At 33.2% G+C, this 22124-nt stretch overlaps 1 protein-coding gene across 1 annotated transcript in view; it reads right to left on the reverse strand.

The window, feature by feature from the left end:
* Positions 1–22124, reverse strand: part of LOC143386933 (uncharacterized) — a 42379-nt gene that overhangs the window by 8864 nt on the left and 11391 nt on the right. Inside the window, exons 3-5 of the mRNA XM_076841699.1 lie at positions 8867–8900; positions 6233–6305; positions 1413–1509 (exon numbers count right to left, since the gene is read on the reverse strand). Of these exons, the coding sequence (XP_076697814.1) occupies positions 1413–1509; positions 6233–6305; positions 8867–8900 (204 nt within the window). The remainder of the gene's footprint in view (positions 1–1412; positions 1510–6232; positions 6306–8866; positions 8901–22124) is intronic.

A 22124-nucleotide genomic window follows, 5' to 3' on the forward strand; every position in this document is an offset into this window, starting at 1 on the left:
AAGCTATCTGTAGACCTGTAGTCTTGATTCTTTTTTTGTTGCTGTTGTTGTTTAGATTATTCCCACTACTTTTTCTTCATAATGCAGTAACTGTATCTTAAAAATACAATTTCTAGGAGCTGGGTTTTGACTCAGTCTTAGGGCGCTTGTCTAACACATGTGAAGTACTGGGTTTAATCTTCAGCACTATATAAAATAAATAATATAAAGGTATTGTGTCAATTTACAACTTAAAAAATCTTTTAAAAATACAATTTGGGGGCTTGGGTTATGGCTCAGCAGTAGAGTGCTTGCCTTGCATGTGCAAGGCCCTGGGTTCGATCCTCAGCACCACATAAAAATAAATAAATTAATAAATAAAGTTATTGTGTACAACTACAAAAGATATTTTAAAAAATACAATTTCTATGTTTCATCCATTTGTTCTTCCCCTTTGCCAACAGACATAATCAAAAACAAAGCAAGTTTTATGCTATGATTTAATATAATTATACCATTAACTAAGAAACAATGGCTCTTAATTTAGATTTTCTAAAGGGCAATTCATTCAACTACTCTTGCAAATCAGAATGTAGTCTGTGGATCAAGGAGCATTGGAAGCATCTTTGAATGTATTCAGGATGTAGAACCAAAGACCTGCTGAGTCAGAACATACATTTTGTACATGGTCCCCAACATATGATTCAATAAAATTTGAGAGTTCTTATGCATGCTTAATCTTCTACCAATTCCTCTAACTTAACATGCCTATTTGATGTTTCTTTTTGCTTTGTTATTTGTTATTGGTACTGGGGATTGAACCCATGGGTGTCTAACTACTGAGCAACATCCACATCCCTTTTTATATTTTATTTAGAGAAAGGGTTTTGCTGAATATCTGAGGGCCTCATTCAGTTACTGAGCTGGCTTTAAAATAAAAATTATTTCTCCGTCTTCAGCCTCCAGAGCCACTGGGAATAGAGGCATGCACCATGTGCCTGGCCATTTATTTCACCTATTTAAAATTCTCCCTATTTTGTACTCTAATTTGTAGATGTATTATAAGTCATAATCTTTCCAAGGAATATTTTATCAGGCCATCATCAATGTGCATCTGCTTATTTTTTTCTTTTTCTTTCTTTTTTTTTTTTTTTTGGTTGTTGTTGTCTATAGTCTTTTCTCATTCTTCATTTCTGAATTCTTCTCTCCCCTTTCTTATGTCTCAACTTTCCTCTAATTTCAGCAGGTCTGTACCTAATAACTCAGCTCCTCTAGGATCACTCCAACTTACCCTGTGGTTGCAACTTGATAAGATACATTATTTCAACTCCCATTCTATTTATTATTTTCATTTCTTCCACTATTAAATCATACTAGTGCTCATGTTTTAAACATGCATTATATCCAATGATTTTATAATGAGTGGTTCTTACCTTCTGTATGTCCATTTATACCATCTTTTTCTCTTTGATGTGCATCACCAAATGAATGACCAACACTATTCTGAGGAAGAATCTGAGAGATAGTCGTCTGGTAAAATTAAACAACCAATGAATTATATGAAGATTGCCTAATCAGTATTCTAAGGAGACACCTAATTTTCCAGATTTTAAATAAATTAGATTTAAAAACTAGAGAAGTACACATTAAAAATTGAAATATTTTATATCACAGTGTTATATATACTCTGCAAATCAGCCAAATATTATATTCATTTGTCTACTAACTCTATAAAACCAGGATAGAAGGACAATAGAGAACTTCATCTTATTAAGATGAAGGCTAGGGTTTTGGATCATATATATATATATATATATATATATATATATATATATATATGATAATGGGGTTCATTATAACTTACACAGAAATGCATATAACATATTTAGACAAATCTTACTGCCCAGTACATTTTCTATCCCTTCCGATATCCCTCCACTAATCCACCAAAAGCAGTTGTATGAGGACAGTTTATACTAAGGGCTACCTCCATTTGAAAATCTAAGATATTTCAATTTAAAAACCTCATAATGCATCCCAAGGTCTAAGAAAAACCTCAGTAATGAATTCTAAAACCAATACAAGAAAAGAATTAATTAAAGTCAGAGCCAAAATTATAAAATAGATATTTTTAAAAAATAGTAATAATGAAACAAATAGTTTGTTTTTAAAATGGTAAATAAAACTGATAAACCCTTGGCCAAGGGAACTAAAAGAAAAAAGAAGATACAGATGAATAAAGCTAGAAACAAAAAGTGAAATATTAAAACAGATACCACTGAAATCCAGAAGATCTCTAGAGACTATTAGAAAACTTATATTTCAATGAATGGGAAAAATTTAGACTATTTTAAAGAATAAAATTGAAAGATAAATAAATCTAAGTGATATTAATGAAATATGTCATAAAATGTTGAATCAAATAGCTAGAGGAAAACCATAGCTCAATAACAAGCAATTAGGTTGAAGCAATAATAAAAAGCCTTATGGACCAGAGGTTCAGAGGTGAATACATGGCTAAATTTTATCAGATATTTAAAGAAGAACTGATATTAATCCCCCATTACATTTAAGAGCAAAGGAAAGATGCTTCCAAAGCAATTCTGCAAAGTATTACCCTGACTGGAAAAGTGAATATTGGACAGAACAAGAAAAAAACAGATATCAATATCCTTGAGGAACATAGTATAAAAATTCTCATAAAATCTTTGCAAACCACATTCAACAACACATTACAAAATAACATACATATCAGGCATAGTTGTGTAGGTCTATACTCTCAGAAAAGCATCAGGTTGTTTGAGGAACACTGTAATTTCAAAGCCAGCCTGGGAAATTTAGTGAGACCTGTTATCAAAGTGAACAATAAAAGGTGCTGGGAATGTGGTTCCTTCGTACCATGCTCCTGGTTTGAGACTCTAACCACATACAAAAAAAAATCCATAAAAGCTGATTTTGATCCAGGATGATTCAATACATGCAAATCAATAAAACTAATACATCACATATAGAATCAAGAGCAAAATTACATGATCTTTTAAGAAGCTGCAGGAAAAGCCTTTGACAAATTCAATGGCCCTTATGACAAAGCCCTGAGAGATTAGAAATAGGAGAATTTTATTAAAAGATAATAAAGACCAACTATACCAAATCCAAAGCCAATAGTAAAATCAAGAATATTTTCTCTAAAATCAGGAAATACACAAGGATGTTCATTGCCACCAATCTCACTAATCACAGTACTTAAAATTTTAGAAAAAGAGAAAGAAATAAAAGGGATTCAAATAGGAAAGTTAAAATGTTAAATTATTTCTATATGCAAATGATTTAGTCCTATTCTTAGAAGAACATAAATTATATATTATGAAAATTCTACTTTGATGAATGAATTCATCAGAGTAACAGGATACAAAATAAACATATAAAAATAAACTGTTTGTCTATATACCATAGCAAACCTAGAGAGAATAAAGCAAGAGTAATAGCTCATTCAAATAACTTTAAAAATAGCTAGGAATAACCCTAAACAAGAAAGTGAATGGCTTCCTCAAGAAAAATTACACATTGAAGAAAAAAATAAGAAAACAATAGGAAGTAAAAAGATCTGCTATGTTCACAGAGAAGCAGATGAATATTGTAAAAATGGGCATAGTACCATAAATGAATTATAGATTCCATGTATTCCCATTCAAATTCAAATGGTATTGTTTGCAGAAATGGGGGGAAAATAACTACTTCTAAATTTGTATGGAAGAAAAACAAACAAACAAAAATATACTTAGACAAAGTGATACTGATCATAAGAGAAACAATGGATAAACCACAATGCCCAATTTCAAAATATAAAACAGAGCCATAGTAATAAAAACCATGGTCCTGGTGTAAAGAAAGACCCATAGATCAATGGATAGAAAAGAAGTCAGAGAGCAAACCCACACAGGTACCGTCATGTGATACTAGGCAAAGACACCAAAAACATATTTTGGAGATAAGACAAACAACATTTTAGAAATAGTGTTGGAAAAACTAGATATCCATATGTAAAAGAAGAAAACTAGATGCCTATTTTCTAACACTGTACAAGAGTTTATTCAGAAAGGACTAAAGACATATGTACCAGACTAGAAGGTTTACAAATACTAGAAGAAAATATATGGAAAACACTTCAGTATGTAGGCAATAACTTCCTGAATAGAGCCCCCTACAGCTCAGAAAATAAGAGCAACAATGGATAAGAGAAGGTGCATCAAACTGAAAAATTCCTGCGTAGTAAGTGAAACACAAAACAGTAAGAAGTGGTAGACTCCAGAAATGGAGAAAAGCTTTGCCAGCTATTCTTCTGACAGAGGATTAATATCCTAAAAATATTAATGCAAATATCTTAACACCACAAAAACAAAAACCTTTTAAATAAATGAGCAAATGCACAGCTAGTTCTCAAAATAAGAGATACAAATGGCCAACACTTCAGGGAAAAAAAAAAAAAACATAACATCTTTATCAAGCGGGAATATGCAAATCAAAACAACATCAAGTTCCCATTTTCCATCATTTAAAAAAGCAATCATCAAGAAGGCAAATAATATTGGGAAGATGAGGAGAAAAATCTCTTACATGTGAATGGCAGAAACATAAATTACTATATCACTATGGAAATTCATATGACGGCTACTCAAAAACTGAACATAGAACTACTTTATTATTCAAATATACTACTCAGTACTTACCAAAAAATATTAAAGTCAGCTTATTTTAGAGATATACATATGCCCATCTTGCCATGACACTATTAATAATAGGCAAGTTATAGAATCAGGCTAGATGCTAGTTAATAAAAGAATGGATAAAGAAAATGTGGTATATATAAACAAGGAAGATTTCTATGCTTAGAGAACAACAAAACTAAGTTAATTTTAGGAAAATGAATAAAACAGGGAAGCATAATGTTAAATAATATAAGCCAGACTCAGGAAACAAGAATCATATATTTCTCTCACATGGAAAACTAGAGGTGGAAATGTTCAACATAAAAATAGATGAATAATAATTTTTATCCATTAGCTCTTCATAACTGAAATAAAATTAAAGTAATTTCAAAAACAAAAGATATCATTTACATTTAACCTTATTTTAGCTTCTCCAGGATATTTGCAAATATATTTCCTAACCTGGAATAGTTCATAAAAATAGTAGTGTTTTACAATAAACATTAAAGTAAGTAGATAAAGAAACATGTAAAATTTGAAATTTCAAAATTTGACGTAGAATTTATATATTTTAAGAAACTATAATGGAAAAACAACAATTCTGAAACTAAATTATTACCATACAATTATTGAGTGTTTCTGCTTCCAGAACTGGTAATTACTTTGCACACACCATTTATTCTTTGATTAGATTAAGAGGAAATTTTTAGAAAATTTCATTACCTCAAATTTCTTTAGAATTTTTATTGGTTCTTTTCAGTTATACGTCAAAATAGAAGTCATATACTAGAATATAATTATAAAAGCATAGAATATAATTTGTTCTAATTCAGGACCTAGTACTTCCTTCTGTTCTTCTAATCTTTCTGCTATTTACTTATAGTTTTTTTTTTAATTACTGTCACTTTTAGTAGAAATACTCAAAGTATGGATATGCAAGCCATTTTAATACAAGTATTAAGATACAGATTTTAGATTTCTGGGTTGCCATAATTCCCAATATTACTTTAGTATAAATATGGAGCCACAGAAAGAAATAGAGAATATAGGTCTCCTCAAATGCTATGATACCAAAATATCAAGGGTCCAAGTAAAAAAAGAAAAGTTATGTGCAATGTATATTATATATTCCAAACTAAAGGTACCAGGGAAATTCCACAATTTTATAAAAATTAATTTAGGCATGAGTATTGTAAGTCATGTAAGAATGATTTAAAAATCCCAGTAATAAAAACTGATACAAAAAATCCTTGAATAAATATTATATTTCCTGTACAGTTAGAAAGCTGTTTTTAATGCAATTTTTCTTTCACTAGGTATTTCACAGCCCATTGTTACTTCCAGCCCCCACGATCCCCAAGTACTTGAGAGAAGAGTGATACAAAAAGCATTTTTAAAAAAAAAAATCAACATAATTCTTTAAAATGGATTCTTAGCAAATATTCATATAAAATATAAGAAAAATATAGCTAAATTTTCAGCATTAACATCTTAAAATACAAAATTCAGAGCAAGAACATGAGGTTTTTTACAAAAGATCACTTTACCTTAATAGGAGCTTCATAGCTGTCCTGAACCATTGCAAACAAGGAATCACCTGAGTGTGATTTTTTGATAGATCTTTAAAGCAAAAATGTATAACAAAAATGGTGAATAGTTTTCTTTTTAAAATAAACTCTGTTTAATTTAAGGTATAACTTATTAAATGGTGTTTCTTGATTGATTCATTAAAATATGACCTCCAATTTAACAAAATAGCTTGTGTTCACCTCTTTCTGACTCTACTGCTGTGAATCTATAAAATATTCAATATAGATATTAAGGCACTCTTAGTTCCAATTCAGAGCAATAGCCAATACATGAGCAGAAACAGATAATAATTTGTTCTTGCAAATTGCCTGTCTTAAAGGCTGAATTTAAAACCCAATTAATGGCTGACATTTCTTTTTCACCTGAACTGAAATAAACCTCTGGTAACACAAGACAAGATAACAAGAGGCACAGTTCTCTCTCGTGAATATCCAGGAGTCAAATACTAAGCAATGTTGTTCTTCAGCATTGAAATCACCAATAATAATACACTATTTATTCCCTCTACCCACAAATAATGCACAGAGTTCTCTGGAACTTTAAAAATTATTGAAATTTAAAGAGTGAATATATATGTTATTTAGAATACCTTTGTCAGAAACATTGAAATAAATTATAAAATTGATTTTTCCTGATTAGGTCTCACTTTATTCAGGTCCTCATAAACTAGCAAGCCCTTTAAAACCTTTACAAGCACTCAGGCACCTGGGGGGAAAGACTGCCAGAAAAGCAGAGTCTTGGTATTTGTACCTCTGTTTCCCTAGCTATTATGTAAATACCCTCCTTTCTCTGGGAATCCATTTCCCAGTCACTCATCTGCAAAACTCAGTGGCAGTCTGTAAACTTGAAATCTACATCCCTTGAATATTCAGATTCCTGACACAAGGTTAAACTAAATGGAGTCTCAATCATTGGCCTGTCTGAATACCTTTTCAACTACTCAACTGAAGATTTGTAATAACTTTCCCTGCCCATCACTCCTTTGCCCAGCACTACATGTACATTTTAAGGACATCAGCAGTTTGGAAAGAAAGTGAAGGTGAATGAAAACCTGTTTTGTGCCACAGATTCATGTATTCTAACAATTTCCACAGTTTGTTTCACTACTCTCTAATCCATTCTTGCATCACAGAGATGAAAACAGGCAAAATACATGCTATTAAGACTTCCTCTAAATTTTGTATTAATATGCCTTTATAGAGAGCTTTTAATATTCTGTGTCCTTCATTCCTGTTTTGTGCTCATCAAACTAATCATAAACCCTAAGATTTTGGTCTCTTTTTTAAAATGCTTATTCCTACCCAACACAGTGTTGTTACTCTGGGTGAATACTTTTATAGCCCTTTCCTTCACTAGTTAAATTTTGAACCTCTACCAATGTGTTCACTTAAAAATTCTAGTCTTATCCTCTTTAGTTGGATTCCTATAGTCAATCTTCAATCTATTATTTAAAAAATCACCTTAAAAATGATAACCAAAAATGTACTGAGCTCAGAATTAAGAAACTGAAGTTTAAATCTCATTGTTCTCATTGTTTGTACCCAGAAAACTCCCTTTAATATATTTAAGTTTCCGGTACATCCTCAAAACTATCATTTGGCTGGCATGTAGAACACATGCTGAAAGATAAGAAGGTTTCTAAAATTCCTTAAAATTCTTAAATTTCTTAACTTTTGATCTGTCAAAAGAAAAAGTATTCAATTGACAAAATAAAACAGAAACACAAAGAGAACAAAACAGAAAATACAAATAGAAATTAGATAAAAGTTTATAGTCATAAAAAAGGAAAAAAATATAAAAGTAAAAGTCTTCATAAAATTGTTAGGGGTAGTAATTGAAGAGAAACTAACTGGAAAATCAGGAAGTAGAGAAATTAGAATGTCCTCTAAGGATTAATATAAGTAATACAACATTGTCTAAATAATGTTATTCATAACTTTCAGTAAAATAATTTCTCTACAGCACTTGCCTGATCTTCTTGTTTACTAGAAACCATGAGGCCATAGCTCTGTGAGATTTTCCATAAAAGCTTTTGATATATTAAGAAAAAATCCTGATTACTAGTGGAACTGTCAATATCAGGACAAAATCTTGGACTACAACCTGGCTTATCAGGTAAAATATAAATCAGAATTAACACACAACTGCCTTTGACTTTCTAAATGATGATACACAATTTGAAAGTTAAAATGTGAATATATATGTTATTTAGAATACATTTGTCAGACACATTGAAATAAATTGTAAAATTGATTTTTCCTGTATACGTCCCACTTGGTATCAACCTGTACAGTGTAACAACACAATGGAGTTGTCAGCCAGGTAAGACTACAGTCTAAACACAGGCCTGAAACTTATTAATTACACAAATATGAAACAAATAGTCAACCTCTATGAATGACAGCTCTTTATTAGTAATTAACAGATTATAATAGCACAGATACTTTCAAAGTGCTTATAAGATAACTTTAGGAAACAAGTGTTAACTGAATGTGGTGTCTGTCCCACACTAGAATACTCAACAAATCCTTCTACCTCCACTCTCCACTTAGTTAATAGACATTTTTTATTTAAAATCTATAAATTCATACCTTCTTAATGAGTCATCTTTAGGACTTTCTTTAACTATTAAATAAAACAGTAAAATATATAATTAATCAAAAACAGAAATATAAAATATAAAATTTTACGACTCTGATGTTTTGTTATAAAATGTTCCTCCAGACCCATACTCATAGAAATTTTTAGAATTAATATTAATTGTATTTATGACAGGTAAGTAATGAATGCATTAACAACTCCTATGCTTCCAACTTTGTACTTATCAAATGCAAGGAAGAATCAACAGGAATTATCAAAGTTTGATACTTAAAAGTAAATCATTGGTCCCATAATCATAATCCTTATTAAAAGTTGCAAAAATAAAAAAAAAAACCTTATCATTGTCAAATAAAGTAGCATAAATATATAAGTGTCAAACAAGGGGAGACATGATGGTGAATTAGCAGGAAGTGGATTTTCTCACAGCTCCACCATATGGGACTCAGAGAGTGAGAAAACTGCTTCTCTGTGAGGTGGGAGATAAAAGCATGTCACTGATACTCAATATTGGACAGAGACCTTGAAAACTGGGGAATTTGGGGTATATCAGACAAAGGTGAGAAACAGAGCTGGAGCTTAGGATCTGATGTGATTGGGGGAAATCTGTACATTAGGACAAAAAAAGACTAAAAAGTGATGCAGACAAGGGGCTAGGGTTATGGCTCAGTGGTAGAGTGTTTGCCTAGCATGCATGAGGCACTGGTTTCAATCCATGTAAACTAAAATAAAGATACTGTGTCTACCTAAAACTAATTACATATATGAAAAGTGCAGCAGACAGTCTTGGAATGCAGAATGTGGGACCACAGGGTCAAGCTATTCTACTCATTAAACTGTGCATGAAAGTCACCACCAGTCTGCCTGGAATGTACAGAGAGCTGAAGCTGGAGACATATTTAAACATCTGCACTGCAATGGCACCAACTCAGACTGGAAATTTAGATCCATGTGTTGGGGCTCAGTCCGATATATAAATCTGGCAGACACCATCCACAAGACATAAACTGAGCCTAGCAAATCAGGAGAATTTCTGACATGGACAGTATTTCTCCTGGGGGTAATAATAGTCAGACAGGCCAAAGAGAGCCTGTCCTCCTCTCCCCCCTTGACACAGCTGTGCCCAAGACCAGTGGCAGTTGCTTCAAAATCTCAATGAGCAGGAGTGATGAACCTTGGTGCTTGAGGGCAGACCTAAGGAGGTAAGAAAGAACAGTACCCTGAAAAAACAGAACTGGTAAAGGACTGGCTTCCCTGTCCCATGAATGTAGCCCTGGGGAGAAGAGTAAAGTCCTAGGTGTGCACTGATTTATTTATGCCCAGTAACTCCACATGAAATGAAACACCTGGGGCAAAGACAGGACCTCACTGCCTCCCCTGAGAACATATTGTAGAACCTAGCATGACCTATACCCTGGGGGTGGAGCTGACAGCACCTTTCACAGCTCCCCATACCATCCCATGGAGAATAGAAACTGAGAGATGAAAAGACACTTTGGAAGAGACAGCAAGCACATACTCTCAGTAACAATCCTGTTTTTTTTTCTCTTTTTAGTTTTTGTATGTGTACTGATGGATACATGAAGGACATTCATACACTTGTACATATTTGTTTATGCTTTCTCATTTGTACTATTCTGAAACAGTTATTTTTCCTTACTCTGTTGTTAAGGGTTAAAGTTTTCAATTAGCCTATTTTGGATTGAGTTTGTGTTCTGTTTCAAACCTTTTATTTCTTTTTGTTTCTATTTCTTTTCTTTTAGAAATAGTCAAATTCCATTATTCTCACTTTACTCTTTATTTCTTTTACTTGTTTTTCCTTCTTCCTCATAAACAATACATCGTATATCACTTTGCTTCTGCCCTACTCACATCTTGAAACCGCTAATCCTTTTCTATCACCATTGCTTTTTTCTTCATAATGAACTCTATTTTTAATTTCTCCCAGAACTCTTGGTTTATAAAATTCCACACACCACCACTAATGCTAAAGCACCAATTAATACAATTGAAGCTATAGAAAACACTTATTCTTTTATTTTATGAAAGATATAACTCATGATTACTTACTGTTGTTACTGATATAAATTGATACAGTTCTGTTTATTGTGCCAACTAACTTTGTGTGAAAATAAAAATTAAGTATGCAATTTAGTCCTATATTTTTATGCACAGTTGGTTGCAATTATTTGGCTCCCCCCCAATCTGTGAGCCACAAGATAACTACAGGATCACTAGAAATGCACAGAATAGAAGTTCTGTTACTAGAGATCCATTTTGATACATGAATAGACACACAAACAATATGAACAAGCAAGGGAACAAAGCATCCCAAACAAACCAGAATGACCCAAAAGCAGATTCCACAAAAACCACAGTGAAGAAAATATCAGAGAAGGAATTTTGAAACTTTATATTTCAACCAATCTATGAGATAAAAGACAAGGTAAAAAGTAAAATCACAGAGAAGACACAAGAAGTAAAATATCAAGAAGGAAATAGAAGTTCTAAAGAAAAATCAATCAGAAATTTTCAAACTTCAGAAATCAATAAACCAAATTAAAAATGCAATGCAAAGCATCACCAATACACTAGATGACTTAAAGGACAAATATTCAGGTAATAAAGAAGTAGTGCATAATCTTGAAAATAAAGTTCATCATGGAGAAAAGATGTTACCAGACCATGACCAGAATTTAAATATATATATATATATGGGATAATAAGAAAAGGCCAAATTTAAGATTCACTGTGATAGATGAAGGTATTGAATTTCAAAACAAAAAATGAACAATCTTTTCAATGAAATAATTGAAAATTTCCAAAATTTAAAGAATGAAATGAAAAATCAAACACAGGAGGTATATACAACTCCAAATATACAGAATTATAACACTCCTAGCCACAATAGTATGAAAATGCCTAACATACAGAATAAGTATAGAATTTTACTTATAATAGAATTTTAAAACTTGATAGTGAAAAATGATTGGTTATATTCAGAGGCAAACCGATCCAGATCTCAGCTGATTTTTCAAAGACCCTAAAAGCTAGGAGGTCTTGAAATAATATATACTAAGCTCTGAAAGAAAACGGATTCTGCATAGAATACTAAATTATATCAGATTTTAATATGAGATAATAACATCCATAATAAACAAAAGTTAAAAAAAAACACAACTAGAAAGCTGGCATTATAAAACACACTCAATAAATATTTTATTAAGAAAAAATAAAATATGCAAATAAAAACGTACAGAAACTAAAATTAAAAGAATAGTTAATCAAAGTAGAATCTATTTCAACTTGATAACTAGAAATGAACCAAAATAACAGGAAAAATAAATTATCTCTCAATAATAACACTGAATGTTAATGGACTCAACTCATCAACACACATACACTGGCAGATTGATTGGGAAAAAAAAGAAACCAACAGTAGCCTGTCTCCGAGAGACTCACCTCTTAGACAAATACATACACAGACTAACTGTGAAAGGATGGGAAAAACATATCATTCACATGGATCTTATACACAAGGTGTATCTACTTTCATATCTGATATAATGCACTTTGAGCAAAAGTTCATCAGAACAGATAAAAAATTCCATTTTCATACTGCTTAGTAGAGTAATACAACAGGAAGAAATTATAGTGGTAAATATATATGCTCCAAACTATGAAGCATCTAAGTAATCAAAGAGCTCCTTCCCAATATAGAGAATCAAACAGATCACAACACAATAATATTGGGAACTTTAATATGTGTCTCTCATCACTAGAAAGATCATACCAACAAAAGTTAAATATAGAACTAAAATTACAATAAATAATTTAGACTTAACAGAAATGCACAGAATATTTTACTCATCAATGACTGAATACATTTTCTTCTTAGCTGCACAGGGAACATTTTCCAAAATAGACCATATTTTAGTACATAAAGCAACATTTCACAAATACCAAAAATAGAGCTAATACCTTGAACTCTGTCAGACCATAATGGAATAAAACTAGAAATCAACAAGATGAAAATTTAAAAAAAACTAACACTAAGAGACTAAATTCACTATTGAATAATGAACAGATAGATGAACAAATCAGAGTTTAAATTAAAAAATTAAATGTAAATGAGAATAGTGATACAATATATAAAAACCTTTGGGACACTAGTAAGGCAGTTCTAAGAGAAATGTTTATAGCATTGAGCCCATACATTAAAAGAATAGAAAGTTACTGAGTAAAATAATCTAACATTATATCTTAAGGACCTAGAGAAAAACACTAAAATCAGCAAAATATAGGAAAAAAATAAAAGTCAAAGATGAAATTGATAAAATCAAGATGTAAAAACTGAAAAAGAAATGAATCAAAAATTTTTTAAATGAACAAAATTGATAAATATTAACCAAGCTATCAGAGAGAAATGAAAAGTACCAAAACCTATGGTGAAAATGGAAATATCAGCACAGATACTACTGAAACAGATCATGAAGAGAAGCTATTTTTCAAAATCTATACTCCAATAAGCTAGAAAATCTAAAAGACATCTGTAAATTCCAGGTGACATGAGCTACCCAAATTTAACCAGAAGTATATAAAAAATTTAAAGAGATCAATTTCAAATAATGAGAATAAAAAAGTCATCAAGACTCTACCAACAAAGAAAAGCCTAGGACCAGATGGATGCTCAGCCAATTTCTACCAAACCTTTAAAGAAGAACCAATACCAATCCTTCTCAAATTATTTCATGAAATTGAAAAAGAGGGAATTCTTCAAATTAATTAAATGAAGCCTATCTCACACTGATACTAAGTCCAGACAAAGATACATCAAGAAAAAAAAATTCAGACTAATGTCCTTGATGAACATAGATGCAAAAATCCTCAATAAAATACTGCTAAATCTCATACAAAAAATAGATTTTAAAAAATAGTGCACATGACCAAGTGGGTTTCATCCCAGGAATGCAACACTGATTCAACAAATGGAAATCAATAAATGTAATTCATCACACAAATAGATACAGAGATGAGGACACTTGATTATCAAAATAGATGTAGCATCTATTTTTTACATAATACCCCATCTATTCATGCTTCAAACACTAGCAAAAGTCGGAATGAAGGAATCATACCTCAACATTGTAAAAGCTATACATGACACACCCAAGGACAACATAATTATGAATGGAGAACAACTACAGAATTTCTTCTAAAAACTGCAATGAGACAGGGATGCCCACTTTCACTACTTCTATTAGTACACAATGCAACTCTTAGCAAATACAAAATGTAGAGATAATACTCTGCAATCTATTGGATCATAAATGAATAAAACACCAGAAGACCAAATTCACGACTGAATGATAAATAGAGAGATGAACAAATCATGTTCTTTAATCTCTTGCCAGAGCAATTTGGCAAAGGAATGTAATTAAAGAGATATGAATAGGAAAGAAAGGGCGAAAACAAGCACTGTTTGAAGAAAACGTGATTCCATATAAAGAAGATCCCCTCAAAAAATACTCACTAGAAAACTTCTAGAACACAAATGAATTCATCAAATTTCAGGATACAAAAGTAACATTCATAAATCAACTTTGTTTCTATAGTCCAATAAAAGATGAGCTAAACGAGAAATTAGGAAAATTATCCTATTCAAAATAGCATAAAAAAAAAACACTTAGGAAACAATCTAACAAAAAAGGTAAAAGACCTCTACAATGAAAAATTACAGAACACTCAAGAAATAAATTGAGGAAGGCCCTAGGAATAGAAAGACTTCCCATGTTCTTGGATAGGCAGAATTAATATTGTCAAAATTACCATACTACCAAAAGTGCTATATAATTTCAATGCAACTCCCTTCCAGAGCCCAAAGATGTTCTTCACAGAAACAGAAAAAGCAATAATGAAATTTACTTAGATAAACAAGAGACCCAGAATACCCAAAACAATACCTAGCAAGAAAAATGAAGCAGGAGGTATCACAATAATAGACTTCAAATTACACTACAGAGCTATAAAGGCAAAACCAGTATGGTATTGGCAACAAAACAGATAAGACCACCAATGAAACAGAAGACAGAGACAAACCCACATAAATACAATTACCTCATACTAGACAAAGGCATAAATATCATATACTGGTGCAAAGATAGCCTCTTCTACAAATGGTACTGAGAAAATTTGAAATCCATATGTAGTAGAATTAAATTGAACCCTAATCCTCCCACCATGCACAAAAACTCAACTCAAAGTGGATCAATTACTTAAGTATTAGACCAGAATCCCTGCACCAGATAGAAGAATACATAGGCCCAAAACTCCAACATATCAGCTCAGGAACTGACTTATTAATAAAATCTCTAAAGCACAAGAAGTTGTTGGTGGGCCTGACCTTGGGTCTACATGAAGGAATGCTCATCTTTCTCATTGTGCAGCAGGGATGTCCTAACATACAACACTATATTTTGGAACAGAGTGTTGTCAGAACACTGGCAAGCACCATTTGCCTGCTCCTTTGACAAGAAATTACTCCCCAGTTGCTAGACTCTTGGTGGCAGGACTCCCATAATATTATATGTTGTGTATCCCCTCTGGCCTATCATGACTGCTGTATGTAAATTGGAACATAGGCACTATAAAAGCTAGTTTTGCTGCATTATATAGCAGAAGCAATTATCTGAAACTGTCTTTGGAGGGGTTTCTGTATGCCCTCAAGCTCCCAAGAGTAGATGCTGAAAGGGAAGGCCCCTCAACACAAAGTAAAACCAATTTTCAATAAATGGTGCTCCATCAAACTAAGAAGCTTCTTCACGGCAAAGACAAAAACCCAGAACATGAAAAGTGAGCCGACACAATAGGAAAAAATACCTTTGCCACCTTCACCTCAGAAAACGCATTAACTTCCAGGATAGATAAAATAATAATAATAATAACAACAACAACAACAATAACAAAAACAGCTTAAAACTAATAATAACACCATCACCCACCTCCACCCATTTAATAAATGAGCAAAGAAATTCAACAGGCACTTCACAGAAGAAATTCAGATGGTCAACAAATGTATGAAAAAAAAAAAAAACTACTACAGAAATTACAGAAAAGCAGTAAACAGATCAGGGACAGAAAGCTTACAAAGACATTCCAGTGTAGGAGACAGCAAATATGCTCATCTCTTACTTCCAGCTACTTTTTCTATCTTATGTGTGGTACAAACAAAACTTTACTTCCCCTAGGGACAAAAGTGTTGAAAGATGACGACCTTCAGAGTTTATACACTCTTATCCATACCACATGGTCATAGGGAAATACAGAAAGAAGCACTAGGGAGGTAGCAGCAAGTTGTTATGTAGTAATAGCTGATATGATTAAATATTTAAATAGGCTATGAACTCACTCATGCTTTCAGAATGAGCCAAACATTGTCTCTCCATATAGAAGAAATTCTTTCCCACTTCATTAAAACTATAAAACAAAACAAAACAATACAACAACAACAAAAGAATAAGACATTTACTCTGAGAGAATCTACTGGTAGGGCAGAGGAAAGAGCTAAGTGGTAATGTATTGCATAGAATGAAGGAGCTCTGGCTTCAATCCCAACAGTGAAATAAATAATGATGATGATGCTGACAATGATGGTGATGATGATGATGATGATGTGGAGGAGGAGAAGTACAAAGGACTTGTACTGTTAAAATTATATAGACTGAGTTTATATTCACCGCTCAAAAGAAGAGGAGTATTTCAATTCATGCATGCTATTCACATTCTAGTCTTATTTCACATGGCAAGGTAGATGTAAAAGACCATTTGATGACAATTTTATAAACTATGACTTTTTTAAAAATATTTTTTAGTTGTAGTTGGACACAATTTCTTTATTTTATTTATTTTTATGTGGTGCTGAGGATTAAATCCAGTGTTTATCATGTGCTAAGTGAGCGCTATACTACTGAGCCACAACCCCAGCCCAAACTATGATTTATTGAGACTTTTAAATTCCATAAAGAAGAGTTTAGCTGGTCCCAGGAGAGCAGGATGGTCTATTTAGTACTGTGTTATACAATGTGATGTCAATTTTCTCAATCCTCCTCATAGGTGGAAGATGTTTATAGACTTCACACTTCTTCAGCATGCAATCTGTATGCCCTCATGTCCTATACTGATGTAAAAAAGTACTAAAAGTGGAAGACAACAGCTTTAAATGTAGCCCACTCACAGAGAATGTGCCTCAATTTCCTGATGTTATGGGTTCGATCACTGGCACCACAAAAGCACTGAGATCTATTTTTTTTTCAAGTATACTTTTCCCTTTCCTGTTTGTTACCTGAATGATTCATGGACATTTATACATATTCATAATTTTTTTCTCATTTGTAGTTTTTTTTTTTTTTTTGGTACTGGGGATTGAACTTGGGGATATTCAACAACTGAGCCACATCCCATTCCTGCTTTGTATTTTATTAAGAGAAAGTGTCTCACTGTGTTGATTAGCTCCTAGCCATTCCTGAGATTTGCCTTGAACTCACAATTCTCCTGTCTCAGCCTCCCAAGCTGCTAGTATTATAGGTTTGTATCACTGAACCCAGAGATTTCTAGCATTATTGAAGCAATTTATTTTTCATAGATCAACATTTTGACCTACCAATAAAGAAAAGTCCACAACTAGACAAATTCTCTGCAATCCCTACCAAACCCTTAAAGAAGAACAAACACCAATACTCCTCAAATTATTCCATGAAATAGAAAAGGATGAAACACTTTCAAACTCATTCTATGAAGGAAGAATAAACCTGATACCAAAACCAGACAGAGATACATCGAAGAAATAAAACTTTGGACAAATATCCCCAATGAATATACATGCATCAACTCTTAATAAAATACTGAAAAAAAACTACATACAAAAACATATTAAAAACATAGTGCATGCTGGCAACATGGTGGTGGGCGCGGAGAGATCAAGTCTCTGACCTCTTCAGCTGAGTGGGCATAGGGAGTTGTAAACCGTCTAAATGCTGTTTGCTCAGGATCACTAGGCGATGCTGAGCTGATGTGGATCTGGGGTGAACAGTCTGGGCCTCTCAGAACACACACCAAGCCTGGATTGGCTGAATTCAAGCTCCTGTTTGCCTGCTTCTCACAGACAAACTGCTGTGACTCAGCACTAAACAATCCCGCTGAAACAACTGGTCGGCCCTTCTGAACCTGCGGAGGTTAATGCCAACTGAGCCTTCATAGGCAGTGGCCACAGGATTGAGATGGGACTTGGAAGAGCCAGTCAGGATCCACCCATTGCATTGGTCACCCAGCAAAGGAAATGAACTGTCGCCATTTGCATGGGATACCACCATGGCAGAGAGCTGACATCACCAGAATGCGGCAGAGGAGATAACTTCATTGAAACCAGCAGCGACAGGTGTGCAACCCCCTAGCCTTTTCTCTCCACACAGCAGGGAAACCTTAAGGGCCCCTCCCAGCTCTCCCTTGAGCATGATAGCCAGACCAAGGCAATCAGGAGTGGCGCGGGACCCCCGGCTACCGCTCCCACCAGTGCTGACAACTGAGGTCTCTTGCACCAGCTACCAGAGGCGTGGCTACCAGAGGGCAAGAAAAATTTGCTGAGGGTTCTCAGCCCCAAGCTTCACAACTTAGGGTCTGAGGGAATGGCAAACTAGGAGAGTGTGCCCAGTCGTTCATGAAAATAGGGCTCCCGGAAGCAGCAGACCTGGCGTGTAGCCAGTATTGTGGTGAGCATCACCAATGAGCAGGGCCTGGCTTGAGGAAAAGTGGGGAAGTGACTAGACACAAGAGAAGGCCCTAGGCACTCAGGATTGGAGACCCGCCCAGTAAGGGAGGAGGAGCTGCTGTACACTGATTGGTTGCCACATATTGAGAGGAGAAGCTTGGCCTGGTGGGCACAGCTCCAGAACTGGAAGAGAAGTTAATCAAACTCTAAGATTGCATTTATTAATTTTTTTAATTTGTTTTTTTTTTATTTTCATATTTTTGTTGTTTTTTAAATTTTTTTTAAATTTTTTAAGTTATTTTTTATTTTTAATTTTTAATTATTTTTAAAATTTTTCTTTCTTTTTCATTTTCTATTTTTTCTTTTGTCTTTTAATTTCTTTTCAATTTCCATCTTACCCCTTCCTTGAATTCTACCTGCTTACTCTCATTCTCTTTAGTGACTTCTTCCCTTCCCTTCTAATATCTTTCCTCCCAAGCATCAAATAAATTTATAGGAGTAAAAAGTAACTCAGCAGTCAAACAGAACAAGAAGTAACATGAGCAGCATGAAAAAGCAAGGAAGAAAAGGAGTACAAACAATGCAGAACAGCCTAAATATTCAAGAGGACCTAGAGGCATCAGAAAAATGGTCAAATAAAGAACTCAAGGAATACCTTAGACAGATGGAATGGAACCTTAAAGAGGATATGAGACAGAAAATTAAAACAGTGAAAGAACACATTGAAAATGAATTACATAAAGAGTTAAAAGAAGAAATTAAGCATCTTTATCAGGAGATAGAGATTATTAAAAAAAAATCAAACAATAATTCTAGAAATGAAGGAAAGTATAAACCAAATTAAAAACTCAAATGACAGTATCACTAACAGAGTGGAGCAAGTAGAAGCCAGAACATCAGAAAATGAAGACAAAATATATCATCTTGAAAAGAGTCTAGCCAACTCAGAAAGGCTAGTAAAAAATCATGAGAAAATCATCCAAGAGATATGAGATAACATAAAAAAACCAAACTTAAGTGTCATCGGGATAGAGGAAGGTACAAAGTTTCAAACCAAGGGAATGAGCAACCTGCTGGATGAAATAATTATAGAAAACTTTCCAGAAATAAAAAAGGAAACGGATATACAAATTGTAGATGCATACAGGACACCAAGCATACAAAATCACAGTAGACCAATGCCAAGACACATTGGTATGAAGATATCCAATATACAGAAAAATGAGAAAATATTAAAAGCTACAAGAGAAAGGAGGCAGAATACATTCAGGGGTAAACCAATAAAGTTAACAATGGATTTTTCATCACAGACACTGAAAGCAAGAAGATCCTGGAACAACGTATTTCAAACACTGAAAGACAATGGATGCCAACCAAGAATTTTGTATCCAGCAAAATTAAGCTTCAGGTACAACAACGAAATAAAAATCTTTCATGATAAACAAAAGTTAAAAGAATTTGTAGCCAGAAAATGAGCATTGCAAAGCATCTTGAGCAAAACACTACACGAGGAAGAAATGAAAAACAATAACCAAAACCAACATTGGGAAGTACCTCAGTAGAGACAGAGCGTGGGGGGAAAGCTAATCATGGAGAAACAAACTAAATTTTAAAAAAAAAGATAAATAATCAAACATGGCTGGAAATACAAACCATATATCAATAGTAATTCTAAACATTAATGGCTTAAACTCTCCAATAAAGCGACATAGGCTAGTAACATGGATTTAAAAAATGAATCCAACAATATGCTGCCTCCAGGAGACACATCTGATTGGAAAAGACATACACAGGCTGAAGGTGAAAGGTTGGGAAAAAATATACCATGCACACGGTCCTCGTAAGCAAGCAGAGGTGGCCATCCTCATATCAAATAAAATCGAGTTCAAGACTAAGTTAATCAAAAGGGATAATGAAGGACATTATATACTGTTAAAGGGAACCATTCACCAACAAGACATAACAATTATCAATATTTATGCACCAAATAATGGTGCTGCGATGTTCATAAAAAATTCGCTTCAAGTTCAAGAATCCAATAGACCACAACACAATAATTATGGGTGACTTCAACACACCTCTCTCACCATTGGACAGATCCTCCAAACAAATTTGAATAAAGAAACTATAGAACTCAATATCACAATCAATAACCTAGACTTAACTGACATATATAGAATATATCATCCATCATCAAGTGGACATACTTTTTTCTCAGCAGCACATGGATCCTTCTCAAAAATAGACCATATATTATGCCATAGGGCAACCCTCAGTAAATATAAAAGGGTGGAGATAATACCATGCATTTTATCTGATCATAATGGAATGAAACTGGAAATTAATGATAAAAGAAGGAAGAAAAAAATCCTACATCACATGGAAAATGAACAATATGTTACTGAATGATCATTGGGTTACAGAAGACATAAAGGAGGAAATCAAACAATTCTAGAGATAAATGAAAATACAGACACAACATATCAAAATCTATGGGACACAATGAAAGCAGTTTTAAGAGGGAAATTCATCTCCTGGAGGTCATTCCTCAAAAAAACAAAAAACCAACAAATAAATGAGCTCACACTTCATCTCAAAGTCCTAGAAAAGGAAGAGCAAAACAACAGCAAATGTAGCAGAAGGCAAGAAATAATTAAAATCAGAGCGGAAATCAACGAAATGGAAAGAAAAGAAACTATTGAAAAAATTGACAAAACGAAAAGTTGGTTCTTCAAAATATAAATAAGATTAACAGACCCTTAGCCATGCTAACAAAGAGAAAAAGAGAAAGAACTCAAATTACTAACACACGGGATGAAAAGGCAACATCACAACAAATACTACAGAAATACAGAAGATAATTAGGAATTATTTTGAAAACCTATATTCCAATAAAATAGAAGATAGTGAAGATATTGATAAATTTCTTAAGTCATATGATTTGCCCAGACTGAGTCAGGAGAATACACACAATTTGAACAGACCTATATCAATGGATGAAATAGAAGAAGCAATCAAAAGACTACCAACCATGAAAAGCCCAGGACCGGATGGGTATACAGCGGAGTATTACAAAACCTTTAAAGAAGAATTAATACCAATACTTTTCAAGTTATTTCAGGAAATAGAAAAAGAGGGAGCTCTTCCAAATTCATTCTATGAGTCCAACATCACCCTGATTCCAAAACCAGACAAAGACACCTCAAAGAAAGAAAACTACAGACCAATATCTCTAATGAACCTAGATGCAAAAATCTTCAATAAAATTCTGGCGAATTGGATACAAAAACACATCAGAAAAATTGTGCACCATGATCAAGTAGGATTCATCCCTGGGATGCAAGGCTGGTTCAATATACGGAAATCAATAAATGTTATTCACCACATCAATAGGCTTAAAGATAAGAACCATATGATCATCTTGATAGACGCAGAAAAAGCATTCGACAAAGTACATCATCCCTTTATGTTCAAAACATTAGAAAAAC

The sequence above is a fragment of the Callospermophilus lateralis genome, chromosome 5 (assembly GCF_048772815.1).
Source record: "Callospermophilus lateralis isolate mCalLat2 chromosome 5, mCalLat2.hap1, whole genome shotgun sequence".
NCBI classification, from domain to species: domain Eukaryota; kingdom Metazoa; phylum Chordata; class Mammalia; order Rodentia; family Sciuridae; genus Callospermophilus; species Callospermophilus lateralis.